The 26,390-nt window shown below is 39.6% G+C and overlaps 1 protein-coding gene across 5 annotated transcripts in view; it reads right to left on the reverse strand.

Moving 5' to 3' along the window:
• The window catches only part of kita (KIT proto-oncogene, receptor tyrosine kinase a), a 28,827-nt gene extending 11,974 nt beyond the window's left edge, over positions 1 to 16,853 (reverse strand). For 2 of the 5 annotated variants that reach the window (XM_072682655.1, XM_072682659.1), the window contains exons 1-10: positions 15,532 to 15,761; positions 10,084 to 10,344; positions 8,868 to 9,167; positions 8,141 to 8,280; positions 7,040 to 7,208; positions 6,339 to 6,525; positions 6,017 to 6,132; positions 5,444 to 5,558; positions 3,766 to 3,950; positions 345 to 451 (exon numbers count right to left, since the gene is read on the reverse strand). In XM_072682655.1, coding sequence (XP_072538756.1) covers positions 345 to 451; positions 3,766 to 3,950; positions 5,444 to 5,558; positions 6,017 to 6,132; positions 6,339 to 6,525; positions 7,040 to 7,208; positions 8,141 to 8,280; positions 8,868 to 9,167; positions 10,084 to 10,344; positions 15,532 to 15,616 — 1,665 coding nt within the window. In that variant the 5' untranslated portion in view covers positions 15,617 to 15,761. Of the gene's footprint in view, positions 1 to 344; positions 452 to 3,765; positions 3,951 to 5,443; positions 5,559 to 6,016; positions 6,133 to 6,338; positions 6,526 to 7,039; positions 7,209 to 8,140; positions 8,281 to 8,867; positions 9,168 to 10,083; positions 10,345 to 15,531; positions 15,762 to 16,667 lie in introns of those variants that run through there. The other 3 variants (XM_072682658.1, XM_072682657.1, XM_072682656.1) reach the window with 3 other exon arrangements.
• Positions 16,854 to 26,390: the final 9,537 nt, after the last annotated feature.

Here is a 26,390-nt window from a genome sequence, read left to right on the forward strand (position 1 = left end):
ATAGTGGGAGGGCTGCCACGTATAACATAATGTGCAGCTAAGGTCTGATAAGAAGCATAGGTTACAATTCAGAAATGCATTCAAATATCTTATATAAGGAGCGGCATTATGGCAAAATCTGTGGAACCACACTTAGATGTGGCTAAAACGGTTCACATATAAAAAAAATTACTCTAGTTTGTAGTTTTTTAAAACTCTATACGACACTAACACACTTGATACAACACATGCTGGGCTTGATAACTAGTTAAAGAGTCAAATAAGGTGTGCTAGACAAGAAAGAGAACAATAATAAGCATAGTGTGGGGTCCTGGGATTGTAAATAGGAACAACTGATGCTTTACCTGCATGTACTTGTAGGTGAGAACAAACAGGATAAGACAGAGAATTGCTGCTGCCACAACAAAGCCAATGAGCAGCGGAGTGAAGAGTTCTTGATGAACAGGGCGTTCTGGAAAAAAACAAATTACAATCTCATACAGAAAAGTTCAGACAGATATGTGCAATCAAGACAATTTTGGACTAGAAACTACACCAACTAATGTGGGGTACAATGTGAAAAAAAAATCTTTTACATACAGTTCTTAAATAGGTCCATAACATGATTCTAACATGCCTTTCAGCAGGTTGTCATTTTCCATTGCACCATAATGTGAATTCTCTCTAATAAGTATTTGTACCCTAAATTTAAAAGTGCAGCCTCCACTCCACAGGGTAGTTTCAACACAATGTTAACACACTGTTCTCTCTAGAGAAACAATGAGAAAAGCCCATGATCCCCCTAATTCAAAACAGTAGTTTTTTTGTTTTTTTACAGATCTTTATCTACAGATCTGTCAGAAACAGACCATCCACAATAACAGTTTCATGATGCTGATATTTGCTGTACTACTTTGTGGTCAAAAATAAATTTGCCATGTTTGACACATTGTAGGAGCACAGCCATTTCAGCAGAATAAACTCTCTGAATTTCAGACATTAAACATCAAGGCCTTGACAGTATGGATTTAACCAGGCCCACAATTCTCCTGCAAGGTATTTTCTGATAATAAAAAAAGTCAAAGTTCAGGGAGTTCCCAAATTGTTAAAAGTATAGTACGTGACTGCCAAACAAACAACTAAACCAAGCTGCAAATCTACACTCTATGCAGTTTGGCAAGCCTTTAGTTTGCCAAACAATTGAAGGATGGTTCATCCTTACTCTAAGTGGGACCTCAGTGTGACTCTAAGGTACAGAGACCCCCAAGTGTGCATAACTACAGTGTCTCTGGAGACTTTTAGAAAAAGGCATCACAATCTTACAAAAAATCCTTCATAACATTCTGCAACATGTCATTTATTCTTTTTCATGAATCAGGGAAATGTGTCAAACCATAGATTGTGTTTGATGTCAATTAACCCATAAACTCATGCTTGAAACATGAAACATGCGATTAAGAATATAATTATAATTAGATTATGCATATTATTATTACTTATAATATTATTACTTACTTAGATATTTTGAGATAGATTACTATTTCTATTAATTAATGTTAACCATGAAGTGTAATTAATTATGAAATTAATCCAGCTGGATGGGTGCCCTGCAATTGCAATTACACATAAGACTGTTATAAAATAGTTGCAATCATATATAAAATATAAGGGATAAATGGTTTTGTAACGTTTTGTAAGCAGCTATAAACCTTTAAGTTCTTGTTTGACAAATTGTACCCTATTTACAGTTTTTAGGTCTAGTCACAGATTCTCAAAGCTTTGAAAATGATGATTGTGAATAAGCCATACCTCTAACAAGCTAATTAAGGTGTGAGAGGGTGCTCAAGCGTTTGCACAGTGCAATAATAATACACTAATCTTAAAAAAAATCTTAAAAATCTTAAAAAGATGGTTCATCTTTACCTTTGGCCTCTTCAGCATATTTCATAAGAAAAAGTTTTTCCCCATATTTTACTATATGCCTTTTGAAGATATTTACAACTATTTACTGTAGCAGAATTTTTTATCAGGGTTGCCTAAACTTTTGCATGGCACTATATGTGTGTGTGTGTGTGAGTGTGTGTGTGTGCCTGTGTGTGTTATTGTTTTTCTGCTTTGTACTCTGAGGTGTAATAAGCTCTTTAGCCATAAGAAGCTTTCTCTCCATTTCAAATCAGAGAATGCAGACTCTGCAGGAAGTAATCCCCTGTAAACCTGTCACTGGCTTTTTACCACCCTCCTCTACATCCCTCCCTCCCTGCCTCCATCCCGCCCTCCCTCTCTCTATCCGTCCCTCCTTTGTCACAGCTTGTCCAAAACACACGCAATCACCCACACACTCACATGCTGTGTACAGCTTCGCTGCATACGTTAGCTTGAGCCTCACAGCGCCAATCATTTTGCTGGCACGCCGACTTAAACTGCAGGAGTTTGAATGAGTTAGTCTTGCCTCACTTAACATGCTTTCCTGCTGGCAAAAGACACTTATGCAGCCCCCCACTAACTCGGTCCTCCAATCCGCCTAGTCTCCCCTAACCCCTCCATCCCATCACACACAGAAACCCAGCTACCAGACAGCACGCAATCTGACAATAAGTTTGTTTTCAGGACATCTGGCTTAGGAAATGCTAAATGGTGCAAGAAAACCTTGCTAAACAAGGCAACAGTGAACTGTGTTTCACCCAACAGTATGCACCGTTGATGCTCAGTAAGATTAGAAATAAACCCCTGAATTTCAATCCCACCAAAACAAAAGCAGCAGAAAAATGCCTTACAGTTAGTTAGCTAGTGATGCAGCATTTACAAAAGACACAAGATTAGAGATAACAAACCCTGGGACCCCTATTTATATAAAACACTGCCTTAATCCAATGGTTCTGCCCCGCTAACCCTGTGAAAGGTTCACTACAAGCAGTGCAAACGTTTTGCCAACAGATCAGAACAAAGGGGTGGGGTGAGTGCCCTCCAACAGCCAGATGATTTAGATTATGTGCAACGATTGAGGCGATACATTGCACAAACAACAGGTAAGGGGAGAGCAGGAGATCTGCGACATTTCCTCTGTTGAGATGCTCAACAATTACTTGGAAACCAAGAGCAGATGGAGCCAAGAGCAGTTTGGCAGTGGAAGCCCAGACCAGACCAGGCATGCAGATAGATACACAAAGTGGGGGAGAAAAAGATGAGAGAAATTCAATGAAGCACCACTCCTGAAAGCCGCGAAAGAAAAAACAAACAAAAATAATTGACAGAACTGACTGTGGAAGTGTGGAAAATGTAGTGGATGGTCTATAACTTACAAGCGGCGAGCCAGGACTGCATGAACACCTAATTAGTAGCAAAAATGGCTTTAGTGATAGATAGACAGACTATAACTACATTAAGCCTTAAGAAAGGCCTCACCCAAAACGGCTAATGTGGCTAACATTTCTGAATCGAAGCCAAAAAGGATCAGTGGCCTGTTTTTCAGTTCTATATCACTCACTGATACCTATCAGCTCTCATTTAGCATTAGCAACGTTGACATGGGAAGTATTCTTTTACAAGTTCAACGCATGAAGTTGTTTGTGAGACACAATGCGGTGTGAGCATGCATACAAATAAATCTTTAAACAAAGAAACCTGAGACTGTCAAACGGAATGAACCAACTGTTTCCTGGAGACAGACGGGGCCTTGTCATCCTCAGTGGGGATCTTCCATTCCATCAGATTTCCAGTTCAGAACAAGGGTTCAATCGGGGTGTGTACTCTGTGTGTGTGTGTGTTTGTGTGTGTCTTTGTACTCACCACTGATGGAGAACAGTGTGTATACGATCTCGCCGTCAGCTGAAGCCACACACTCCAGGGTGGGGTAATTGCTTTTGGTGATGTTTAAGCGACTTTCCACCGCTCCCTTCCCAAAGGGCGGGTTGGTCATGGTTACCGTTACAACGTCCTCCTCCTCTTGGGTGGCATTCAACAAATTAGAACACCTGAGGTATCACATGACAAATTCCCATTTAGTAAAGAGCCCAAAGACGATCAAGATTTCTTACATCTGTATTTCTAAGTGACATTATTTAAATTTGGTCCTTTAATGGTAACTGAGAACTGTGTGTTCTAACTGCTAACCTAAGCTTGATTCAGTAATGTGAGCGATTATTTCTGTTGTTCCATAGTGCAAAAAATGTTAGCGATCAATTTGAGACAATACATGCTTAAGACATGTATTCATTATATACAAAGTATCTAGCGTAGGATTATAGTGCTCAAACAGAGACACAAGGTGTGGCTGTGTTTTTTTACAAGCATATCCACCTACAAACATACTAGAGGAACATGTCACATAAAATCAGTTAGGATATAAAAGGAATATGTTTATGGAAACAACCAGAAGTCTTGTGTTAAATGCCATATTTTGGGGGCGGAGTTGCAGGAATCCCCAAAAGGTAGAAGGTCTGTGTTATGAAAAAACTGAATAGTCAGAAAGCTGCCCAAATGCCGCTAGCACAACATTCCCACCTTGTAGCATACTAGAAAAAGAAGAGTTTTAACACCAGCCATGCAAACAGCATCTGGCACTCTTCACAGGCTTCAGTAGTGCTTTTCTTCTCAAGCGGTGTGTCTATCCTTATCTGATAAGGATGTGCTTTTCTTGCGTGCATCCGTATAAAAAAAGAATCATGTCTAAATCACTCAACGGGATCCAAAAAGATCCAGAGCAGAGATGTGGATGAGTAGGTTATCCTGGATGGATATAATCATGCTTAAGAAGTGATTGGACAACAGTCGGTGACTCATCAGCTGAGATATGGATTGGTGTTTCCATGGCCCCCAGGTGTTCACACGGTATAGTGTTGTCTAAGAATAACAATCCTTTTATGAACCCACTGTTCCCATGTGATTACATAGCTATCAGTAACCAATCACAAGTTCACTGCCCCTGTCATGATAGAGTCAAATTACTTCATTCCACCAATGGCAGAGTTAATCCGCTCTGTCCAATCGTCAAACATCATGTTAGCCGATTAACTAGTCTGTGCAACGTCATGATCTAGCCTCACCTCAGCTATATAAAGAACGTGTAAAATGTCATGTGGATCCACTAGCATGTGGAAGACATGCATTGCAGAAGAGCATATATTGACAAAGAGAAACAACAATATCTAAAACCATGTAGTTATAATCTTAACACAGGTAAATAATACTTTAACATGCAATGTGTTCCATGCAAGTACCTGAAGCAGGCTTACTCATTACACATTCTACATTATGTTTACATTTTTTCTATAAATACTATTTAAAAGATGTTGTTTTGTATGTTTTATGGTGTTCTGCAAATAACAATCGTCATTCAGATGTTGTTATCCTGTTTATGGACTTTCCAGCTAGCCAGTCTTATTTTCCAATCCTGAGAGAGGACAAACGCTGTTAATGCACAATGTTTTAAAGACAGGTACTGCTGTCAACTCTAGAGGGTGCCTACCTGGCGTAGGGCTGGTCACAGTAATACCATGTGATCTGAGGTGTGGGATATCCTTCGGCCACACACCGTACCTGTCCATCAACTGGCCCTTCGTGGGACACAATTGCTGGCTTACCTAGAAATCAAACAATGTTCACTGGTCAAATATCATTCGTCAGTTGCAACTACTTAATAGCTTTCATATTTGCTTCCCCAGGAGTCATTTTCAATAACACTGTGAAGATATCTTAACATGGACCAATGGGAAATTCAACCATCAGTCGTGCCAATACTGACAATGCCTAATACTCTGCAGTATAGTGAATGGTTTGGGAAAAAAACACATGTTTGGAAAGCTTAAATGTGATTCTCTGTCACCTGTCTTTATTTGTTTAGCCGTTCCTTGTACAATAATGAACAGGCTTATGGTCTGAGACAGACTTTAACAGTTAATGTGGTTCTTTTTAGACGATTCTGTGACAAATAGACCAGCACAATACAGAGATATCACCTGACTAAACGAAGCAGAACAAATATGCCCACTCTCTCCTTTCACATTACAGAAAAGTCAAATATTTGTTCTTTAGGACTTACTTATGACATGAACTTCAAACTTTTGATGGATTGCCACGTCACCATTTGTGGCCATAAAGGTGTAGACTCCACTCTCAGATACTTTTAATCGCACCAGCTTCAACTCGCTGCTATAACTGAAGAGGAAGAAACAACAACAAAACTTCCTGTCATTTTTTTAAACACAGAGGAATTGAAAAAAGCAAATGGTGATAAACCAGTATTGCATTATAGTAGTGTTGGTGTCATTAGTTCAGGTTTGCTACTTGTCCACTAAACCAGACTAAGTAGTTTTGTATAGCGTGTATGTATGTATGTGTATTGTGCATGCGTGTGCATGTACCTGTAAGTGTGCGAGTGTGTGGTAATGATATGATCAGTTGTGTTAGTGACATGCTGCCTGTTGTAGATCCAGGATAATGTGTGTGGTTTGGGGTAGGCATCCATTTCCACACGCAGAGACAGGCTTTCACCTTCTCGCACCCTCCATGTCCCATTTTCTACATGGGTTAAGTTGATAAATCCTTTACCTAACAAAACACACACACACAGATTGCAACGTTTCATTATTTCAGCTCATATAGAATAAAAGTATTTTTCTCCAGGATTTCCACCATCTATGTCTCATAACTAGCAATAAGTTCAATCCATACTATAATATGACATTTTGTTAGAATTATTGTTAGACTCTGAATATAATAAAGTTATTTTCTCTTTTTTTTGCCAAAGGAAAAAACATCCTTTAATCTCCTGCCACACTAATACAGCAAAACAAAGAGGAATTTGGAAACCTGTCAATATAGAATGCAAAAGTTATGTAAATGTAATTAACTACATTTATTATGTAATTAAATATGTACACACCTTATTACACTGAAACAGTGGAGCAAAAACAAACCAATTGCTTTCAAGTTCTAAGGGTTAACCTCATATACATTAAAGTTACAGGAATTTCCCCAAATACACTAAAGACATTACTGTTATGTCAATCTTACTGTCAAGAAAATTAAGATAAAGTTCAAGCCACAAAAAAAAAAGCCTTACTGAGGACATCCACCCAGGCAGTCTCTGTGCTGATCCCTCTTTCATTCCAGGCTTCACAGCGGTAGCTGCCGGAGTCCTGCATCGTCACGGCTGACACTTGAAGGGTGGCAGTGCGCACATGTGAGATGGGCTCAGTCAAAAGACTGGAGGACTGCTGCACAGATGCAACCTGCAGAGATACAAAGGAGACACATGTCTCACAGTCAGTGAACATGTCTGTGTCCGCCTCTGGGCTGGGCAATTCGTTAAAAAATTAATCGAGCCGGAATTCAGATCCTCTAAATAATGCAATCTTGCTCATGTTGATTATTTCAATTGAATTGAATTAAATTCTGTTTATCCTTTTTTTTACATTCTGTACTTTCCACCCTGTGTGTGTTGAGGTACTGTCCCCTTAAAAACATATCAGTCCAAACTGCCCAGTCCAGTCTGAGACATGGAAGCAACATTAAGGAGAACCAAGTCAACTGTGCAAATCGAACAGCTTATGTAATTGTTCATTCATCGCAATCGAGGTAAAATGTTAATGTAAATAACAATTAATTGTCATACTGATTCATATCATATGTCATATTGCCCAGCACTATGTGTGTCCCAGCTGGACTACATTACAGCTGTCTAGAAAAAGGTTGACATATAATTGTTGCTGAATCAATGTGGATTTTATAAACAAAAAAAACAAAATGATTCATATGAGATTTGATTCTACATTTGCAGATGTAAATATGTGAATCTGGTGAACTATGCTTAGACTTTTGTGGACTGACATACAAAGGACATTTGGTCTTTTAAAGCTCCCTTTTCATGGTAAATTGTTCAAGTCAAGTCACCATATTGCACTATACAAAGATTCACCCCCTAGGATGAGATTCCAGTCTAATTTCTCTGTGTTTACATATCAGCCCACAAGAAGGTTGAAATATGTTAAGCTCTTTTAACCACACATTGCTACAAAGCAAGAGTAAATAAAGTGGTTACTGAGTTCTTCCATGTCTTCAACTCCATAATTCTGTAGACAAATGCAAATGGGTCAATCTGAGAGGGCCTGGTGTGTCTATATGAATGCTACTGGTATTTTTGAGCGAATGTAACTGTTCTTACCACTCCAGTGGGGGGAATCCAACTGACTCTTATGTCACTGTTGACGTTGGAGGTGTTGCAGGTGAGGCTCAGCTTCTGGCCCTGGGTCAGAATTACTCTGCTTGGCTCACGCAGGGCAATATGTGGTCTCTTGTCTGGAACTGATACACAACCAGCACAAAACAAAAGATTACCGTCAAGAAAGAGAACCATCTCAAGGGCACAGGTCCACAAATATTATGGCCAGCAATCATGAATTCCAGTGCTGAAGAGCCAGGGGTCAACACTGAAAGGTGATTTCTCTGCTCTAAAACACTAAATAAACCCAGTAGTTGACCTACCCAAGCCATGCCCACAAATATGTTTCTTTGTAGCAGCAGCTGTGAGGTTGGACAAGCTTCTCGTTCAAACTAATGACAAACTGTAGTGATTTTTTAAGGGCACTACATAAGGTTGTGTGTGTAATGATAGGATAACTGGTCTAATAGTTTACCTGGACTACGATGTTGTAGTTAATTAAGGCTAACCTATGTGTGTAATAACTACTAGTTTTTTTTGAGGGCAAGGTATATTTAGACCAGTGATCTTACTAGCCACCTGCTTAATTAGATTGTATGACTTTGAGCAGGGACAATCACCAAACTGTGCTCTACTAAGGCCCTTCAGAGCTGGAATAGATGATCGCTGTACTTATTTACATTTTTTTAAGTAAAAGAGATCCAGAAAGAGGGAACAACATCTCCCTCACCCAGTCGCACGCTGAGTTGATATTCCACAGATCTGACTGCCTTTCCATAAAGGGATCCTACACAGACATAGCATCCCTCGTAGGCAGGCTGTGCATTGCTCACTGAGACGCCTGTCTCAGTGCTGGCAATGTATCTCATCCCTGAAGGCAGAGGATGACTATTGCATGTCTCCAGTCGCAGGTCAGTCATGCTGGGGTCTGTGGCCAAGCAGGGTATAATAGCGGCGTCGCCCGCTCCCGCCATGATGTCCGTTATGATGGCCCTCCTGAAGGCGTTGTCAGGATCTGCTGAGAGGAAGGCTAAATCAAGAACCAATGAAACACAACCGAGGGGCTTAGATTAAGACATGACAGTGCATGAGAAAGAGAGAAAGAAAGAAAGAAAGAAAGAGAGAAAGAAAGAAAGAAAGAAAGAAAGAAAGAAAGAAAGAAAGAAAGAAAGAAAGAAAAAAAGAAAGAAAGAAAGAAAGAAAGAAAAAAAGAAAGAAAGAAAAGAGACAGAGAGAAAGAGAAAGTGGACGGAGTAAAGCAGACCAAAAGACTGAGAGCCAATACCCTCAAACACAACACACAGCAATACAGCAGCTATATGTGGTGGCATGGACACAGCTTGTTAGGTTCCTTAATTTGCTTTCAGTATGTTTTGTTGTTGTTGAAGTTGTTACATTTTCTATTGTCTGCTGAGCAAAGTCTATTTATGGGGTCTACTTAAGGGTCTAGGAGATTGGACTCCTGAGTGGAGCTATGACTAACGTTAAAAAAACAAATAGGCAAAAAAAGGTAGGTGGGATTCTTTACCCAAATACTTTGGCAGGATCCGAACCGCAGCACAGGGCTAGAAGATTTATACGCAGTTATAACTGTGTAGCTCATTTCTGCATTATCTCAGCGAGTGGCCATTGGTATGCATATGTGCATATGACCCTGGGGTTCGTTTTTAGCTCTTTGGTCTACGCAGCTGGGCAATACACATGCTGAGGCCCTTATTATTTAACAGTGTAGACATATAAAGCACAGGCAGACACACAGCAGTACGCATATGCCCACAGACACACATGCACAATTTCAGACATACACACATAAGCATCAGATCAGGCCTGACTAAACACATTTTGTTATATAGACTCTCTCACTCTCTCTTTCTTTCTTACTCTCTTACACATACATACAAACATGCAAATCTATCCCTCTTAAGACACTTTTGAGGTCCAATTACCTTTAACATAGACGTAGATGGAGCTCCTCTCTCCTGAACGCTCCTCCAGGCACACATATCTACCCATGTGGATCGGCTTCGCTTTGACCACATTGATGACTGACATGTTTCCTCGTCTCTGCTCTTCTCTCAGGGTGCGTCCTGGGCGGTCATCTCGTTGCCACCGCACTGGCCCGTCACTTTGGCAGTGCAGGACAAGTTTGTGGTTTAAGGGCACAGTGAGCTCGGGTTCGTCCGGGGAAATTGTGAGCCTGGTACTGCCTGGTGAAAAACAGTCAGAAATTGGACAACAGATTAAAACCCATCACGGGAAGTGCTACTCCTGACTTCTCCTGTGGGCATAATGTGGACAGCAGAGAAAACAATACACTCAAAAAGACCATCATGCCGACCACACAAAATCAAATCTGGTTAATTGATTTATTAACATAATTAATGAATAAAGATTCACAATAGGGGAGTAGCTTCGATTACAGATATGATTCTTAAGGAAATGCCTAAATGCATCATGGAATACCAGATTTCATCAAAAATTGTTTTTTTAATCTGTTTTTTTGGGTATTTTACATATAAAAACAGCCCAATACTTTTATTTTGGCCACAGAACGATAATAATTCATAAGAATTTTCCAAAAGTGATGCATGTAGACAAATCATCACCTACTCTACATCATGTCGCATCACTGTATTAGTGTACCCCTAACTAGAATACTCAATAAAGCTGCAGTTGATATATACAGAAAACAGAAAGACATCAAAAATGGCATGAGTGCCCACTGAGCACAGCACAGCTTCTCTGCAACATTTGCCACATCCTAGCAATGTCAAAGGTAAGGCCATATGTCACCTCAAAACAGACATGTTCAGAGCATTAGATCATGAAAGTTCACAACCGACAGACACACCCAAGCAAACTGAGTGGAGGAACACAGACACATTTGCATATTGGTTTGGTTTTTCCCCAAGAATTCCCTGCAGTGTTTCTAATCTAACAATTCTCCCATATCATTTCTTAACTGATCACCACACAATAGCGTTCATTTCTTTCCGCTTAATGACAGTGTGAATATAAGAACACTTTTTATTAAGCACTAATGTAATATGAGTTTGTGAACTCACTTCTTGCATGTTCAAATATAATTTCACTATCCTGATACACATTTGTGTTTGGCTAGAAGGTTGAACTCAGAGGCCCATAAACAAGGAAAGAAAAAAAGAGCAACTGAAAGTGTGCTATCACGGATATGAATGTTTGCACAGAGGGATGAGGAAGCATATCCCAGTGTATGGTAAAAATGTTTTTTTTTTTTTTTGTGATACAAAAACAAACAAAGGGTTTTGTTGCAACCATTGCTCTCACAGTAATATACTGTGCAGAAACACTTAACACTGCACATTTTCTCAAAGATATTGTAGTAGTACATCTAAAGAAACCAGTCAAATAGGTGATTTTCATGGAAATCCAAATGCAGGTTCCAGGCAGCTCCCAGCATGGAGTATGTTCAGAATCAGTAGTAAACGAAGAAGGAGAACAACTAGTGGGCAGAAAGTAACCATCGTAAATTACATTCAGTCAGGCAACTTCCTCAAAATGAATTTGGGAGAGTTTTTTAATACTGTCAGCCAATGGCTACAGTATCTGTTCCTATAATAAGCTATATTAGTGTTTAAAGTTGGGATGAACAAAGCCATTGTAATCATATCAAAGATATTTGCTTATCTGCAATGAACAGACATTTAGATCCGACTGGATCAGGTGATAAAATTAAAATAAATTAAAAAATTATATTGATTTGATAACATTTATCATTTATAATTAAGGCGGCGTAATTCCCAATTTCAATAGTAAATAAATGTGGAAGCATGCAAAATTTGAGTACCCCTTCTACTGCTAGTAGTGATCTTAAGTGCAAATAAAAGTGTTACAAAAGGTTCTTTTCAGGTTACACTGTTTAAAAGAACTTAAAAAAAAAACTTTTACTACTTAAAACCTTCTAAATGTTCTTCACACAAACATGTCTTTTACAAAAATATTTCTTTATATTCTATGGTGTTGCTTTAAGAACCCTTTGCAGCACCTTTATTTTTAAGAGTGTGACTAGAACTTTTTCTACAAATTTAGACAAAAAAAGGGAAATGAGCACTATACAAAAGTTTGGTCACCACAAGAGATTTGAACTTAATAACTTTTTACCAAGGTTTCAGGCATCGCTTAGCTTGTTAGGGCTATGGCTTCCTAATCATAATTAGAAAAAGACCATGTGCTATAAAAGCAAATTAAAAGCCATGTTTGACTGGGAGATGCGGCTTTCATGAAAGAGCCATCAGGAAAAAACATTCTGCACCGTCACCACAAACTGTCAGAAGTTTTTACAGGAACAATGAGCTAAGGTATGTTTGGAGAGAGGGCAGAATTTAATGAAAAGCATACTGTTACTGTCTCCAACTGTTACATATGGGGTGGATTGCTCATGCTTGTGTTGCAGCCAGTGGAAGGGAAAACATTTTACCGGTAGAGGGAAAGAAAGAGAGAATATTCATTTAAATACCTGTCAATTCTGGAAGCAAACATCATATTGTATGTACAAAAGCTGAAAATAACAGCAGGATTAGCATTCTGAACACACCTCAAAATCCACAACAGAAGCATACGCAGAACGTTCTGCTGTGGCTCTCACAGCTCTCCAGCCTAAACATCATTGACAATCTGTGGATACACTTAAAAAGAGCAGTGCGTTCACGATGGCCCAAAAATCCCAAGTACTAGAAGCCTTTTGCAAGGCAAGATAGGTGACAGTCCACCAAACAAGAACTGAAAGACTCTTAGCTGCTACAAAAAGCATTTCCAAGCTGCCTTACTGTGATACTGTGTTCGCAAGTACTGACCATGCAGAGTGCCCTAAGGTTTTGCTTCAGGCCTTTATCCTTTTATTCCTATGAAACTGTGAAAAATGGAAATAAAAAAGCAACACTCCTGTCCTGTCCTCATATTGAACATACCCAGTTTAAAAGCTATGTTCAGTGTGTGCATACACTGGGATTACCTGCTGCTGGTGTGTTTACTCTGGTTAACAGGTTCCTGGTTTACAGTAAATGTTCTATTGTGAGGTCTGACTGGTTCCTGTAGGCCACTGTTGTCTTAAATGGATATATGGCCCTGTAATGGTTTTCAGTAAACAATGGAGACTAAAGCCCCCTGAAGCTGGGAAAAGCACCACAACTATGGTACCTGCACCATTTAACAGTTCCATTATAGACCACATGCTGCTTCTGCTGTCTTTCTAAGCTAAAATGTGCCCAGAGCTAAGATAGATGTAGAACATACAGTGATATATATATAAAAATATATAGGGTTAAATTGACCTGATGATTATGGTAATGATGATGGCAAAAAAAGCCTAAGATCCATGTACCTGTTAATGTTTTTTTTTCATGTAAATTCATGCAAATATTCACACACAAGCTCTCCTCAGCTTCCTAGTGTTCATCACTTGCATGTACATTGTCTAAAAGCATTCTGGTAAACAAAAAAACAAACAAATATAGGTGGAGTTGTTATCCAAAATACCATCACAAATGATTCCTCCTGCTCAGAACAGAATGCCTGAAGAGCGAGAGTAGTGAGAAGACCTTCTAGAAATCCCTAGAGAAAGACAGCGAAAGAGAGAGCAAGAGAAAAGTAGAGAAACAGACACAAGCACGAGCAACAAACCCGAGAGGTGATATTTCTTTCTCAGAGAGCTTGCTTGTCTGCTTTTCTCAAAAAGACTTCAGGCAATCATACGGAACTGTAGAGAGTACGAAACACACACAAATAGACACACGCACACACACAGGTGCAGACGTATTTTAGTGTGAGTTCATGTTCTTCTTTCATAATAATGCCCCTTTGACTTTTGGCAGCAAAAACATGTTTGAACAAGATATACAGTTGCCCGAGGGGGGAAAAAAAACAAGATAACATGACAAAAAAGTGTGCCGTCTTTTCAGACAGCGAAGGCTGATGTTCTTGCTGCAGAGATGCAGATTGGTCAGGTATCTAGCTTTGATCTGGCAGCGATGAAAGATACTGGCTTCAAACCCTCATGATGCAGAACTACAGCGCTCTAAACCTGTGTTTCTCTGCCATGCTCAGAGAGTAGCCCTGCCCTGCACATTTCAGCGTATTACCTTCTGCCAACACACCTGATTCAACCAGAGCCAGTTCTTCCTATGATCAGTCGGTTAGGGCCTCTGAGGAAAGTTTTTTTTTTTGATGATTTTTTGTTATGTTATGGACAGATAGATTTATTAAGCATTTATGACGACTTGGTCTTAATATTTACTTATTTATTGATTTAGTCAGTTTGCCCCTGCATATAGCTAATTTATTTACTTGGACAGAAACAGCCCTGGATTCAAATCATCAGCTTATTGAGAAGGTTCTCTGGTGTCCTACCTCTGTAGCATAGGTGTAAAAAAAAAAATCCTGAAATTCCTTTACTGCAGAAGATAAGGCAACTGACACATGAACACCCACTTAACCCCCCATATAGAGATACTCATTCCCTCTCTTTAATATTTAAAGCAGGAAAGTAGAGAACAGATCACCTGTGGCATCCACTGCTCCCCATAGGCATGTATATACTAAATATATATATACATCTCTCTCTCTCTCTCTCTCTCTCTCTCTCTCTATATATATATATATATATATATATATATATATATCCTTAGCTAAATAACCCACTGATTCTATTATTACCAGTACAGACATCAACATCAGCTACAATTAATACCTGCACAGCCAACATTCTTGCACATGGCAGTAATGTAGTAATTACCGTTAATTACACAGACAATGGAGGCTTCATAAAAACAGACGTTACTCAGGAGACGTCTCTTCCACCTCGATGAACAATGTGTTTGATTTTAATGCCAGACTCCTTTAATGGCTGTGAAATGGCCATTACTCGCTTTTTAAAGGAACTCAATCAGCGTGTGTTTCTCCACCGCGCCGTTTCACTGTAGCCGCTGCACCGCGAGCTCGCTGTGGGGAACGTGGAGCGTCATAACACTCGCGCACGGTTTTGTATTCCTATCCTTGTGGGGCGCCGCCTTCAACTTCTCTACACTGCTGAAGATAACCGCCGCACTTTCTTTCTCTAACCTAACCCAAGTATAGGCACAACCCTGGAGCATCATCGTGGTCCCCAAAAGTACTAAATACATAGCCATATGCGCGCGCGCGCCCACACACACACACACACACACACACACACACTCAGGGTTCCTGGTAACGCTGCTGCCATCTAACAGATGCAGCGCAGCTTATTAGCTTCATGTCTGTTGTGGTCTGTGTGCCCATAAGGACTTTAGTGAGGGGCCATCTGATATGGGCGCTAAAAATACACCCCACTTGTTGCTCCAAACTGAAACGGCCGCTGCTGTTATGCAAAGGTAGCCTACCTGTTCGCACCACAAAAAGAAAAAAAGCCCCGGTTATCGGGAGAAGTATTGACCGCCTCCTGCCCGCGACCACAAAGGCACACATTGCAGGAGGCGAATCCGAGCCCCAGGCGTGTCCATGCGTGTCGAGATACACCAGCTTCACTCCGACCGAGTTAATAATGAACCGGGAGCGTTTCCCTCTCCACTGCCTGGAGTCGTTACCGTCTCCAACGGCTGGGTTCGCTCTTAGCTTATCACCTGCTCTCGCTACCTGACAGCCTCCGACAGACCCCACAATCAACCCCTCCTTCAAACTCATCACATCAGGAGCCGATGTCTAAATGGGGGGGTGGAGGAGGTGATGGGGGGGGTGGGGGGTGCCGTTTGTTTTTTTGTGTGTGTGTGTGTTTTTTCGACGCCTGTTTATTCCCCCCGTGTGTGATTAATTATTGAGAGCGGCTCTGGAGCCTATCCGTTACTGTCCTCAGCAGCGGCTCTGAGCTCAGATCCAGTTTCTCTCTCTGAGGCGCCCAAAAATGGCCCAGAGCTCAGAGGAAAGACCGTCGACGAAACTTCTTGAGCAACAAGTTGTTGAGTTAGCAGCTAGCCAGCTAGCCACCGAGTTTCTGAGTTGACGACGACGACGACGGTTAATTTCTTCATAGCTAAACGAACTAGCCGAGAGTAACCGTTAGCGCCCGCGCGCGCACACGCACACACACACACACACACGCACGCACGCGCGCGCGCGCGCCCGCGCGCTCTGTCTCTCTAGCTATCTCTCATGCACAAACTGAACCTGTTACTGTGAGAAAAACAGCAAAACCATTAACGAGTGCAGAGAAGACTCGTCCAGGAGGCTGAAGCGTGTCTAATAGGGGCCAATGCACAGCTAATGCAGACCAACCTGCGGTAATGCGCTGCTAATCACTAACACGAAGATCGACTAAACTAACCTATGCTATATCAGCCCTCAGAGCAGCTGAAGTTTTGCCATGGTGGCTTCCAGTGAGAAATGCGTTGAGTTCAGAGCAACGATGAGGAGAACAGGAGTCAAGTGCAGCTCCACCATCCTCCTCTCACACTCGGGAAGTTTTTTAAGGAGCTCAGCGGCTCGCTCACCCTCTCTCTCTCTCTCTCTCTCTGTGACTTACCTGGTCGGAAGATACACTGCAACAAGAAAGACAGCAGTACCCAGTGGTATTCCATAGTTATAAGTCCATCTATTTCGCGTGTGTGGGGCTGTGCTGGTGTGTGTGTGTGTGTGTGTATATATATAGTGATATATATATATATATATATATGTGTGTGTGTGTGTGTGCAGGTCTCTGTCCACTCGGTAGCGTCTCGCTCGCTAATGCCGCTGAGGAGTCGGCGCTGGTGCGAGGCTAGTTCTTCTAGTGCGGGCTGGTCTTAAAGGGCCAGCGCTGTTTTCACTCCGAGCAGTCATGTGTTATTAAGCGCCGATCCGGAGTCTGGCTGAAGTGGGCGGGGCCACGACACCTTTCTTTCCAACGTTCTTGGCATACCTGACTCCTGATCCGCACCTCATTACGACGAGGTGTCAGAAGCGCCTGTTTTTGCTTTTTAGTCGATGGGAGTCGATTGGGTTGATGATTAAATCCATGTTAAGTACTGATAATGTCTACTGATAGGACTATGATCCTCGCGTAAAGCGATTTTACTGGAGCCAAATAAAAGCAATCCTACGGTTTTATAACTGATAGCAGTTGCACACGTGTTTCCTTCCTGATCATAAAACCCGGTAACGAGTCAGAAAAGCAGTATAAATGAGGACAAGGCAATAAACTTTAAAACGTTTTAAAGATTTCTAAATCAGACCCTAATTCAGCAATTGGTGACCGGTTACATGAAAAAAGACTCCCTGATCACCAGCTCTGTGTTTTGTTTATATTATATGAACATATCGTCACTGTCCACCAAAAACTTGTATTGCCATTTTTGCTGTTTTTCACTTTTGATTTTTACATTATTTGAACCTGGAATCTGTTGCTGCATGACAGTGACAATATAAAAATATTATGTTCAATTAATATATTACAGCATATTCTAGTTATGGCTACAGAATAAACACTTTAGCCGCCACTGTGGGAAAAAAAAAATCATTCAATTCCAAAACAGTGATTGACACACTTCTCAGCTTCCTCCCACCTCCCAAAAACACAGGTGAATTGCCTATGCCAAATCCCTCCCTAATTGTGAATGTGTGTGTGATTAGGTGTGTGTGCTATCCTGTGATGGACTGGCACCCAGTGCTGGGGTAATTCCTGCCTTGAGCCCGGTGTTTTTCTGGATAGGCTCCGGAACCCACTACAGTGCTGACTAAGAAGATGTGGAAAAGAGCAATTAATGAAGTTTGCGTCTCAGTCAGTTACTGTTGAAGTCCCAAATGCTTCTTGGCTCAAGAACGCAGCATGTGTATGTGATTATGATGTTATTATCCCAAGATCACAATAGTAAAACAGTGCAAACATGAATTCATCTAAGTAATTGCTACTCAATGAAGCTTGAACCACAACATGTAGAGTCACATCTACTTAAGGGGAGCAGTTTCTTTCTGATGATCATGTCCATTACATTTAGGGCCTGTTTTATAACTATATAGTATCAATATGAATTAATTAGTTTCAGGCAGTATAAAACCATTAGTTATGGCTTGTTTGACACAGTATTGAAGAGTTGACTACAACACAACACTAATTTCTGCAACCTGGACTGATTTCATTTCAACTTTTGCCATTCTGTTCAAACAACTGCTTTGGGGTTGGAAATCACTCGTATGACCACAAGCTGAAAAACAGTAAAAACAAAAATGCTATCATAGTTATAGCAAAATAAAAAATAACATATGCTACTTAACCTTGAAATTACATAGTTCAAGATGTCATTAAAAACAAGACCTAAAATACATTAATATGAAGTATCAAAGAGTGATCTCAATAATAATCTCAAAAGACCAGAAATGAAAATGTTTGCTTGTGTTGTGAGATTGTATACTCTGTGCTATTTATTTACATTGTATAATCTGGCTAAACTGAGTAGTCTTGCTAACTGAAATATATGTGTAGAGCTGTCCTAAAGCCATTTGCTTTTAAATGGCTAAATTCTTAGCTCCCATGATTGCTTGGCCAACTCAGACCACTAGGGGTGCTAGTCTGCTGCCAGTTTATTGATGCCCCTTGCGTTTAAAGGCTGTAAACTGCAGTTGACTAACCTCTTAACAAAGTAGAAAGATCTACCCTAAATCCATTTTAACTTGATTGAGTTAAATAAGTTAACTGAGTTCTATAATCTTGACAGGGTGATATCTTAGTAGGTAAAATCAGTGATGAAAACACATTTGTTAAAAGTGCTGGGCTGGATTTCACTAGTGTGTAACCTACAGGCTCTGATTTGAACTTGCCGACTTGCTTTGTGTAGAATTAATCAAACTAATTATTCGTTACCAGTGTACATGCAATTTTTTTGTCTTGAAGAGTAGAGATTCATAGATCATCAGTAATCAAAAATTGTTTGTCTTGGATCCTAAATTGATCAGACCCTGAAAACCATTCAGTACACATGCTACAGGTTCTGTGGTCAGCTTTTGGGATTAATATAATGCAGTAGTAGAGACGTAGGGTGGTGCTCAGAGACAGCAGCCAGTTGAAGCTGAATGTTGTTGGCAGTGTGTCGGATGCCGCATGTTATCTGGTGTCCCACATCATTCGAAAGGAAACTTCCAAGCTGTGTCACATTGCTTTATGGTGTAATGGATTTTCACTAGCGCCCCAGGTCACATGAGCAGGTTGAAGTGCCACTGGTCAAACCATACAAGTGCTACATTTCGGAGAACATAAGTGTCTCTGTCGGGCCATTTAGCCTGTTACTGCATGTGAGAGGGCTTTAATCAGATGGGCTGCACTGGTCACTATCTCTGGGAAGGCATTAAGGAACAAACTGAGGTAACAGAGGAAAATCTCACCCATGTAAGCCATGATCAGGGCATCATGTTTGTATGTTTAGGTAAGATGACCTTACATCTCAGGAGAATGCTTGAATTTCGTGAATTTTTTTTGCACACTGCACTTTATACTCTCTTATTATTATCCATAACCACATCCTCATATTAAAATTTGCACACTTACACTTACACTTAATCTCTAATATCTATTTTTACATTATGTATGTATATTTTCTGTCCATATCTGTATATATTCTATTGTATATTGTTCAATTAGATATATTTAAAATGTAATTTTTTCTTTATTGTTTTTGCAACTGAAAAGTTAGTTGTACCACGTGTGACTGTGCCAAATAAACTTTAATTTGATTTGATTTGATGAGTTATTATGTTGTTATGTTATGGCATTATATTGAGAAATTATTCTGTCATGAAACAAACAAACAAAAAAAAAAAAACAGAACATGGGAAAAGTGTTTGTTATTTCATGATAATGCCATAGAAAAATGAACTCCTGGTTGCAGAAAAACTAAGAATATAAAATGGGAATTCATGACCTTTTCAAGCTCCTGGTGAGGTGCGGTTCTAGCTTGTATGGCTGCCTGTTCAGTGGGAGACCTAATCAGGGCGCCTCCTCCGACAAGGTTAATTGACTCACATGGTGTCATGATGATATCACTGACTTGACTTTCAAATATCACCATTCTGAATTTTTTGTGTGTGTGCTCCATATTTCCATCTCCAAGATATTGCCAAAGCTGGCTGCCTATTTCGCTTATACCTAAATCCACCTCTGTGTAAACCAAAAGTGCTCATATGATACGAAACTGTCTCTAAAAGTGCTCTTATGATAAACTCTAATAAAACAATGAAACCTGCAGTGAGTAGGAGTGGCAATGACAGATTAACATCTGGTCCAAAGTTTACACTTGTCACTAAAATGCGTCCTTAGTGTGACCAGATAAGATCTGATTTTACTTTCCAGAATAAAAAAAAACAACAACAACACTTAACAGATACTTAATTTCTGTTTTACTTCCTGTAAACAGCGGTTTCTCATCATTGTCCCGCTCTGGGAGTCTGTGAACAGTTAAAGGAACAGTGGGGATTCTACAACTTGGTGGAACAATAGATGATTCTTGCATTCCTGTAACAGCTCTATCAGAAAATGTGAAGGACTATTTCAATCACAAGGGAACAAACTCTATAATGCACACATACACAACAAAGAATATATATAATTTTTTTGCAGATGTATTTCCGTTTGCCTGATGGCCCTGCTGAAAAATCCAGCTCAGGACTAGCTTTTGTTTTTAGTTGGATTTGGATGGTCTAAGCTGCTCTTTGATGGTCAAGATGGTTGAAAAGCTGGTCACATACTATATGCTGGGATGCTAGGTGGTTAAACAGCTCTTGACCAGCATAGTGTATGTTGCAGTTGGGGAAAGAAGGCCTGTGTTATTACCCACTACATTATACCATCCGCAGAGACATGGATAAATGGGGTATATAAGCTACACATCATGATTATTCTGGTTAGGTCCGCAGTCTGGTTAGACACACGAGCATATTCAGTGCAAGACTCATTCCACCGAAATGCACCACAAAGCGCCACAGGAGGTCATTCCTACCTGTGGCCATAAAATACTATAACTTCCTCAGTGTGTGATACTACTGTTCATATGCAATCACTACTGTCTACTGTATATATATAACAATTTTCCATATTTATTATCACAGTTATTCCCACTTTCCTATATTCATATTCTGACTCTGATTCTGTCCACTCAGTGCATAGCAGTACATTTGGGCCACATCTGAACACCTACATGAAATTCCCTCCTATTTCCTCGCCATCCGACTGTTTTATATTCAGTGAAGCCATGAGCTACAGGATATTAAAAAAAAACAAGGAAAGCAGATGGCAAAGGAAACCTCAGACAGCTGTTCAGCTACTTTGCTTGAATTTGCAGTCTAACGAGCACTACACAAGTCAGAAGAACAACATCTACAGACAAAGAATTATTTGGGGTTCATCGGTCATAGTATTATGGCCTCCAAAGTTCATAGAGAGTACAGAGTAGTTATTCTGATCTGCACCAGGTTGCCAAGGTTTCCTCTAGGCTACCCGAGGATAAACCCAAACGAGTTTCCCTGCCTGGTATTGCGTCACTACTCTATTCATTGTTCATTTGTAACATATTATTAAGGTTAGAATGAAAGAAATAGAAAGAACATGGTACCACAACAAACCTGCCATAAGAGAGCCGCCCACCAAAACTCTCAGACCGGGCAAAGAGGGCACTAATCAGAAAAGCAGCACAGAGACCAAAGGTATCCAAAGGTTTTGCCAAAAGTCATGTGGGAGACTTCCCAAATGTATGGAGGACGGTGCTTTGGTCAGATGAGACCAAAACAGAATTTTTTGGCCACCAAGGAAACCGCTATGTCTGGTGCAAATCCAACACATCTCATTACCCAAAAACACCATTCCCACAGTGAAACATGGTGGTGGCAGCATCATGCTGTGGGGATGTTTCTCAGCAGCAGGGACTGGAAAACTGGTCTGAGTCGAGGGGAAGATGGATGGTGCTAAATACAGGGACGTTCTTGAGCAAAACCAGTTTCGATCTGTCAGTGATTTGAGACTGGGGCAGAGAGTCACCTTCCAACAGTGCAATGAACCAAAGCATACTGCTAAAGCATGTATTGGAATGGCCTAGTCAAAGCCCAGACCTTAATCGAACAGAAACCATGTAACTTGAAGGAGCTGGAGCACTTTTGTCTTGAGGAATGGGCAAAAATCCCAGTGGTAAGATGTGGTAAGATCATAGAGTAAATAATCCATTTTATTTCCAGGTTGTGAGGTAGCAAAACTTTTGAAAGGCACTGTAATTAAAACGTCTATGATAGACTGATAGCTCATACATTAAAAAAGTAGATCAGTATTTAGGAACACCTGGTCACAAAAGGTATTATGGGAAAGGCTAAAAATGTCTGTACACTGAAGGCAGTCATATGGCATATCATGCTTGTCCTAGTTTCCCCCCAGCTTTGCACCATCTTATCCTTATGGCAATGATAGCTCAACCTGCTCATAAATCATTGCTGTGTTAGAAAAGGACACAAATACAGACATTATGTAGCTAACAGAAGACTTAGTCATTCCCTGAATACATAAAGGGAAAATGTGAGGGACAGTTGAACGAGCATGGATATGTTTACGAGCATTGATCCATCCACAACACACAAACACTTTAATAGTACAATTAATCATCAGAATAAGGCAGGATTTCTTTCAATATCTTTCTGTATTTCCTTCCATTTGTCTGTTGTTTAGTTTTAACAAGATGCTTAGTCCCCACTGAAGGAAATGCACACCCACAATGAGATGCTGACACCCCTATGCTTCACTGTCGAGATGGTGTTTATTGAGGAAATGTTGGGTTTGCACGAATGGTTGTGGTTCCATTCATTCCCGTTCTATAGTAATTTAGCCCCAATTGTCCAACATGTTGAGAGAGAAGTGCAAGAGCAAGACTGGCCTACTCGCCTACCTTTCTCCCAAATCAAGCATTTCTCAGTCCACCTTCATTAAGCTTAAGCCATAGATAGCCATAGTTTGTCCAGTAAGTGGAATGATTCTAGAGTAGAATGATTTTTTTAAATATCATGTTGTTGATAAAAATATCATAATGTTAATTTAAAAACAAATATTTAATGTTTTAAAAGACATCTGAAAAAAATCAGCTTTTTAGCATTCAGCTATTTAAATTTTTTGATAGTTTAAGGTTGATAATTTTGTACATTCAAATAGAATATGTGAGTTGAATTCATTTTTTTCTTTGTTTCTTAAAAAAAGTGTAACTGAATGAAACCTGACATTTGACCAGTGCAACCTTTCCCATTGGTCCATGGCATTACCTGTTTGCATACCGGGTGTGTCTTCTATCCTCATTCTACAGTTTGTTGTCATTCCCCCAGGCTTCCTTCTCCTGGGTGTTTACCTGTGTTGGTGTAACTGGTGTAACTGCCTGGCAGTTGAAGGATGTGAGAGAATGTTATCATTTGTCAAGCTGCTGAGTGTGGCTTTATGCTAGAGGGGAGCTACATTGATCACTCATTTACTAATGCAGGATCAAGCCATCAGCATTTGGTAAGGTGATAAATGTTAATTGCATCAATAAGTCAGTTATCGGAAAGCAATGATATTAATGGGTGGTAATTGTTTTTAGTTAATTAAACTTAATGGTAAACTTAAATTGTTTTAGGAAGACATTTCTTGGCAATGTTTGAATTTGGAAGCAAAGAAATGCTCATTTTACTTACATGTGAACTGAACACAGATATTATTGTAACTTAACTATGTATGTTCTGAGAAATGTCTTTATGTTTTGAGTAAATTGGACTTGTTGTGGTTAACGGTCTATGTATTTATTTGCTTTGGTTGTTTGGAAGTAGAATAATATAATGATTCAATAATAGGTTTGTATTATTATATTATATTATAATAATATAATAATAATATAGTATAATTCCAGTTTCATTCTTCTAGGCAATAGTTTCTCTAAATGAAATAAGTTGCATAATATAAAGTTGGTGCTGGTGCTTTATATTATTGCTTGACTGTTTGCATTAAAATTATTAAGTCCAACACAATTAAACATATGTAGCTTTTAGATTTTTTTTTTTGTCTCATCTGACCATAAACGTTATCCCACATTTTACCTAGGTCAGTCTGATTTTTACTGAAAAACTTCAGATGTGCTTCCATGTGGGTAATTTCCAGTAATGGATTCTTTCTAGCCACCCTCCCTCAAAGGCTGGAAGGTCTCAGCCACTAAACTCTGTAGCTCCTTCAAAGTGATTGTTGGCCTCTCTGTGGTTTCTCTCGCAGGTTTTCTTTTTGCTTTGATGCTGAGATTTGAGGGATGGCCTTCTCTCCACCCCTGGGTGGTATGATGCAGCTTCAACACAACTGATTAAACAGTGCTCACTGTGATATCCAAACATTTTGAAAGCTTTTTTGAGCTATTAATAATTAATATTTATATATATATATATATATATATATAATATATATATATATATATATATATATAAATTATATATAATTTATCTATTATTTATGTCTATTAATAAATTTCTTTTTTTGTAGGATGTACTTTGGTCTGCATCAGATCTTTCCTGTAGATTTACAACTGACCACTGGTTAAGGTAGTCTTTTATCCAAAAACGTTTATCTAAAAACTTTTTTATCCAGAAAAGTATCAAATGATTCACAGGTAGAGGCTAATTGTACGTCGACTGTGTTTTTGTCATCATAATATCTTTCATCTGTTTAAACTTGAAGCTTCCACAGCACTGCTTTTACAAACAGCATTTTCCAGTTACATAAAACTAATTTTCCTTCAAAGTAATTCACTTTGAGTGTCTGTCTTTTGAAATAAAACACTGCACAAAATATTAGTGTCACTTATTAATGCAGATGAACCTGATGGCTTTTACGTGGGTTGAATATTGTTTCTCATTTGCATGTCCAGTATTGGCATGCATCCAACAAGTTTGCATTTCACGTTTTCAAGGAGGTTTCATTTTCACTTTCATATTTTCAGTTTTATTAAACTATACAATGCTATGAAATGTTTGTAAACAAGGTAACATAACTATATATGAATAGTTATTATTATGATGTCCATTATTTTTTCCATACTTTAGAATAGTACAGAAGACTCATTAGGAGCTATTTCCTATATTTTAGTGTCCAGCACTCTTTGATTTGGACTGTCTCTTGTATAGTCTTGGTGTTCTTTCAAGCAATTCCCAGAGGAGCCACCTGGTCGGCTTTTCCAACATACATAGAAAAAGCTCCACTTGTTGGCTGCTGAAAACTAACTGTTGGTGGCACTTGTTTTAAAAAGTCCACCAACAATTGATGTCAGACATAACAGGTCCATAACACAGAAACTAAAATGTCACTTTTAAATGAAAGAAGAGTTTGACATAACTAAACAGCCCATTTATATGTTTTAGTGATGTCACTTTATCCATCACATCTAAACATGACTGCATTTTCAGCCAGTTAGTGACGTCAATTTATGCTGACGATATCAGGAAAGATTCAGCCCTGACTGCTTTCTGAATGATGTGCAAGGCAAGGCAACCAGATTAGATCATAATTTCATATCAGTCTTGAAGGCTCCGCGACAAAATTGGCTTGTTTAAATCTAAGAAGTTTGGTAAATTGTCATGTAAAAAAGAATTCTATGAAATCCTACTATGAGTAGGCCTACAATAGTCCCTTGAGAGTCCCTGAGGGTGAAACAGAACATTTTTGAGTTAAATCATGCATTTAATGAGATGCGTCCACACTTTTGACTGGTCCTATAGACCTTCAGAGATCATTCATTCATCAGTCATTGAACAGAAGAATCTGTTGCTAAATATATTATGGTATTTCTGAGAGACTCTGAATGGTTGATTGTTAACCCTTATCAAGACCTCTAAGTATCAAATATGTTCTAATGAATGCATTCAGCTGCTTTAAGTTGCACAAATTTCTGTCACAGCTAAAATAGGAGTAGATGTACACTATTGGCAATGACCTTTTAGCACCATGCTTGGTGTCAGGCATGGGCTAGAAAGGTATAAAGCACCCCAGCATTGAGCTGTGGAGCAGTGGAACTGTGCTCTCTGGGATGATGTGTTCTGGATGGTGGTGCTCCATCCACTACTTTTGGGATGAGTTGGGGAGTTGGGAATGATGAGGTGGGGTGGTGATTAGCCAACATTCTGACCACACTCTTGTCGTTAAATGCAATCAAATCCTCACAGTAATGCTCCAAATGTAGGAGAAAGCCTTCTTCCCTGGACAGTAGAGACAGTTACTCCAACAAAAGCAGGACAGACTTTT

Source organism: Salminus brasiliensis, chromosome 1, assembly GCF_030463535.1.
Source record: "Salminus brasiliensis chromosome 1, fSalBra1.hap2, whole genome shotgun sequence".
Taxonomy (NCBI): domain Eukaryota; kingdom Metazoa; phylum Chordata; class Actinopteri; order Characiformes; family Bryconidae; genus Salminus; species Salminus brasiliensis.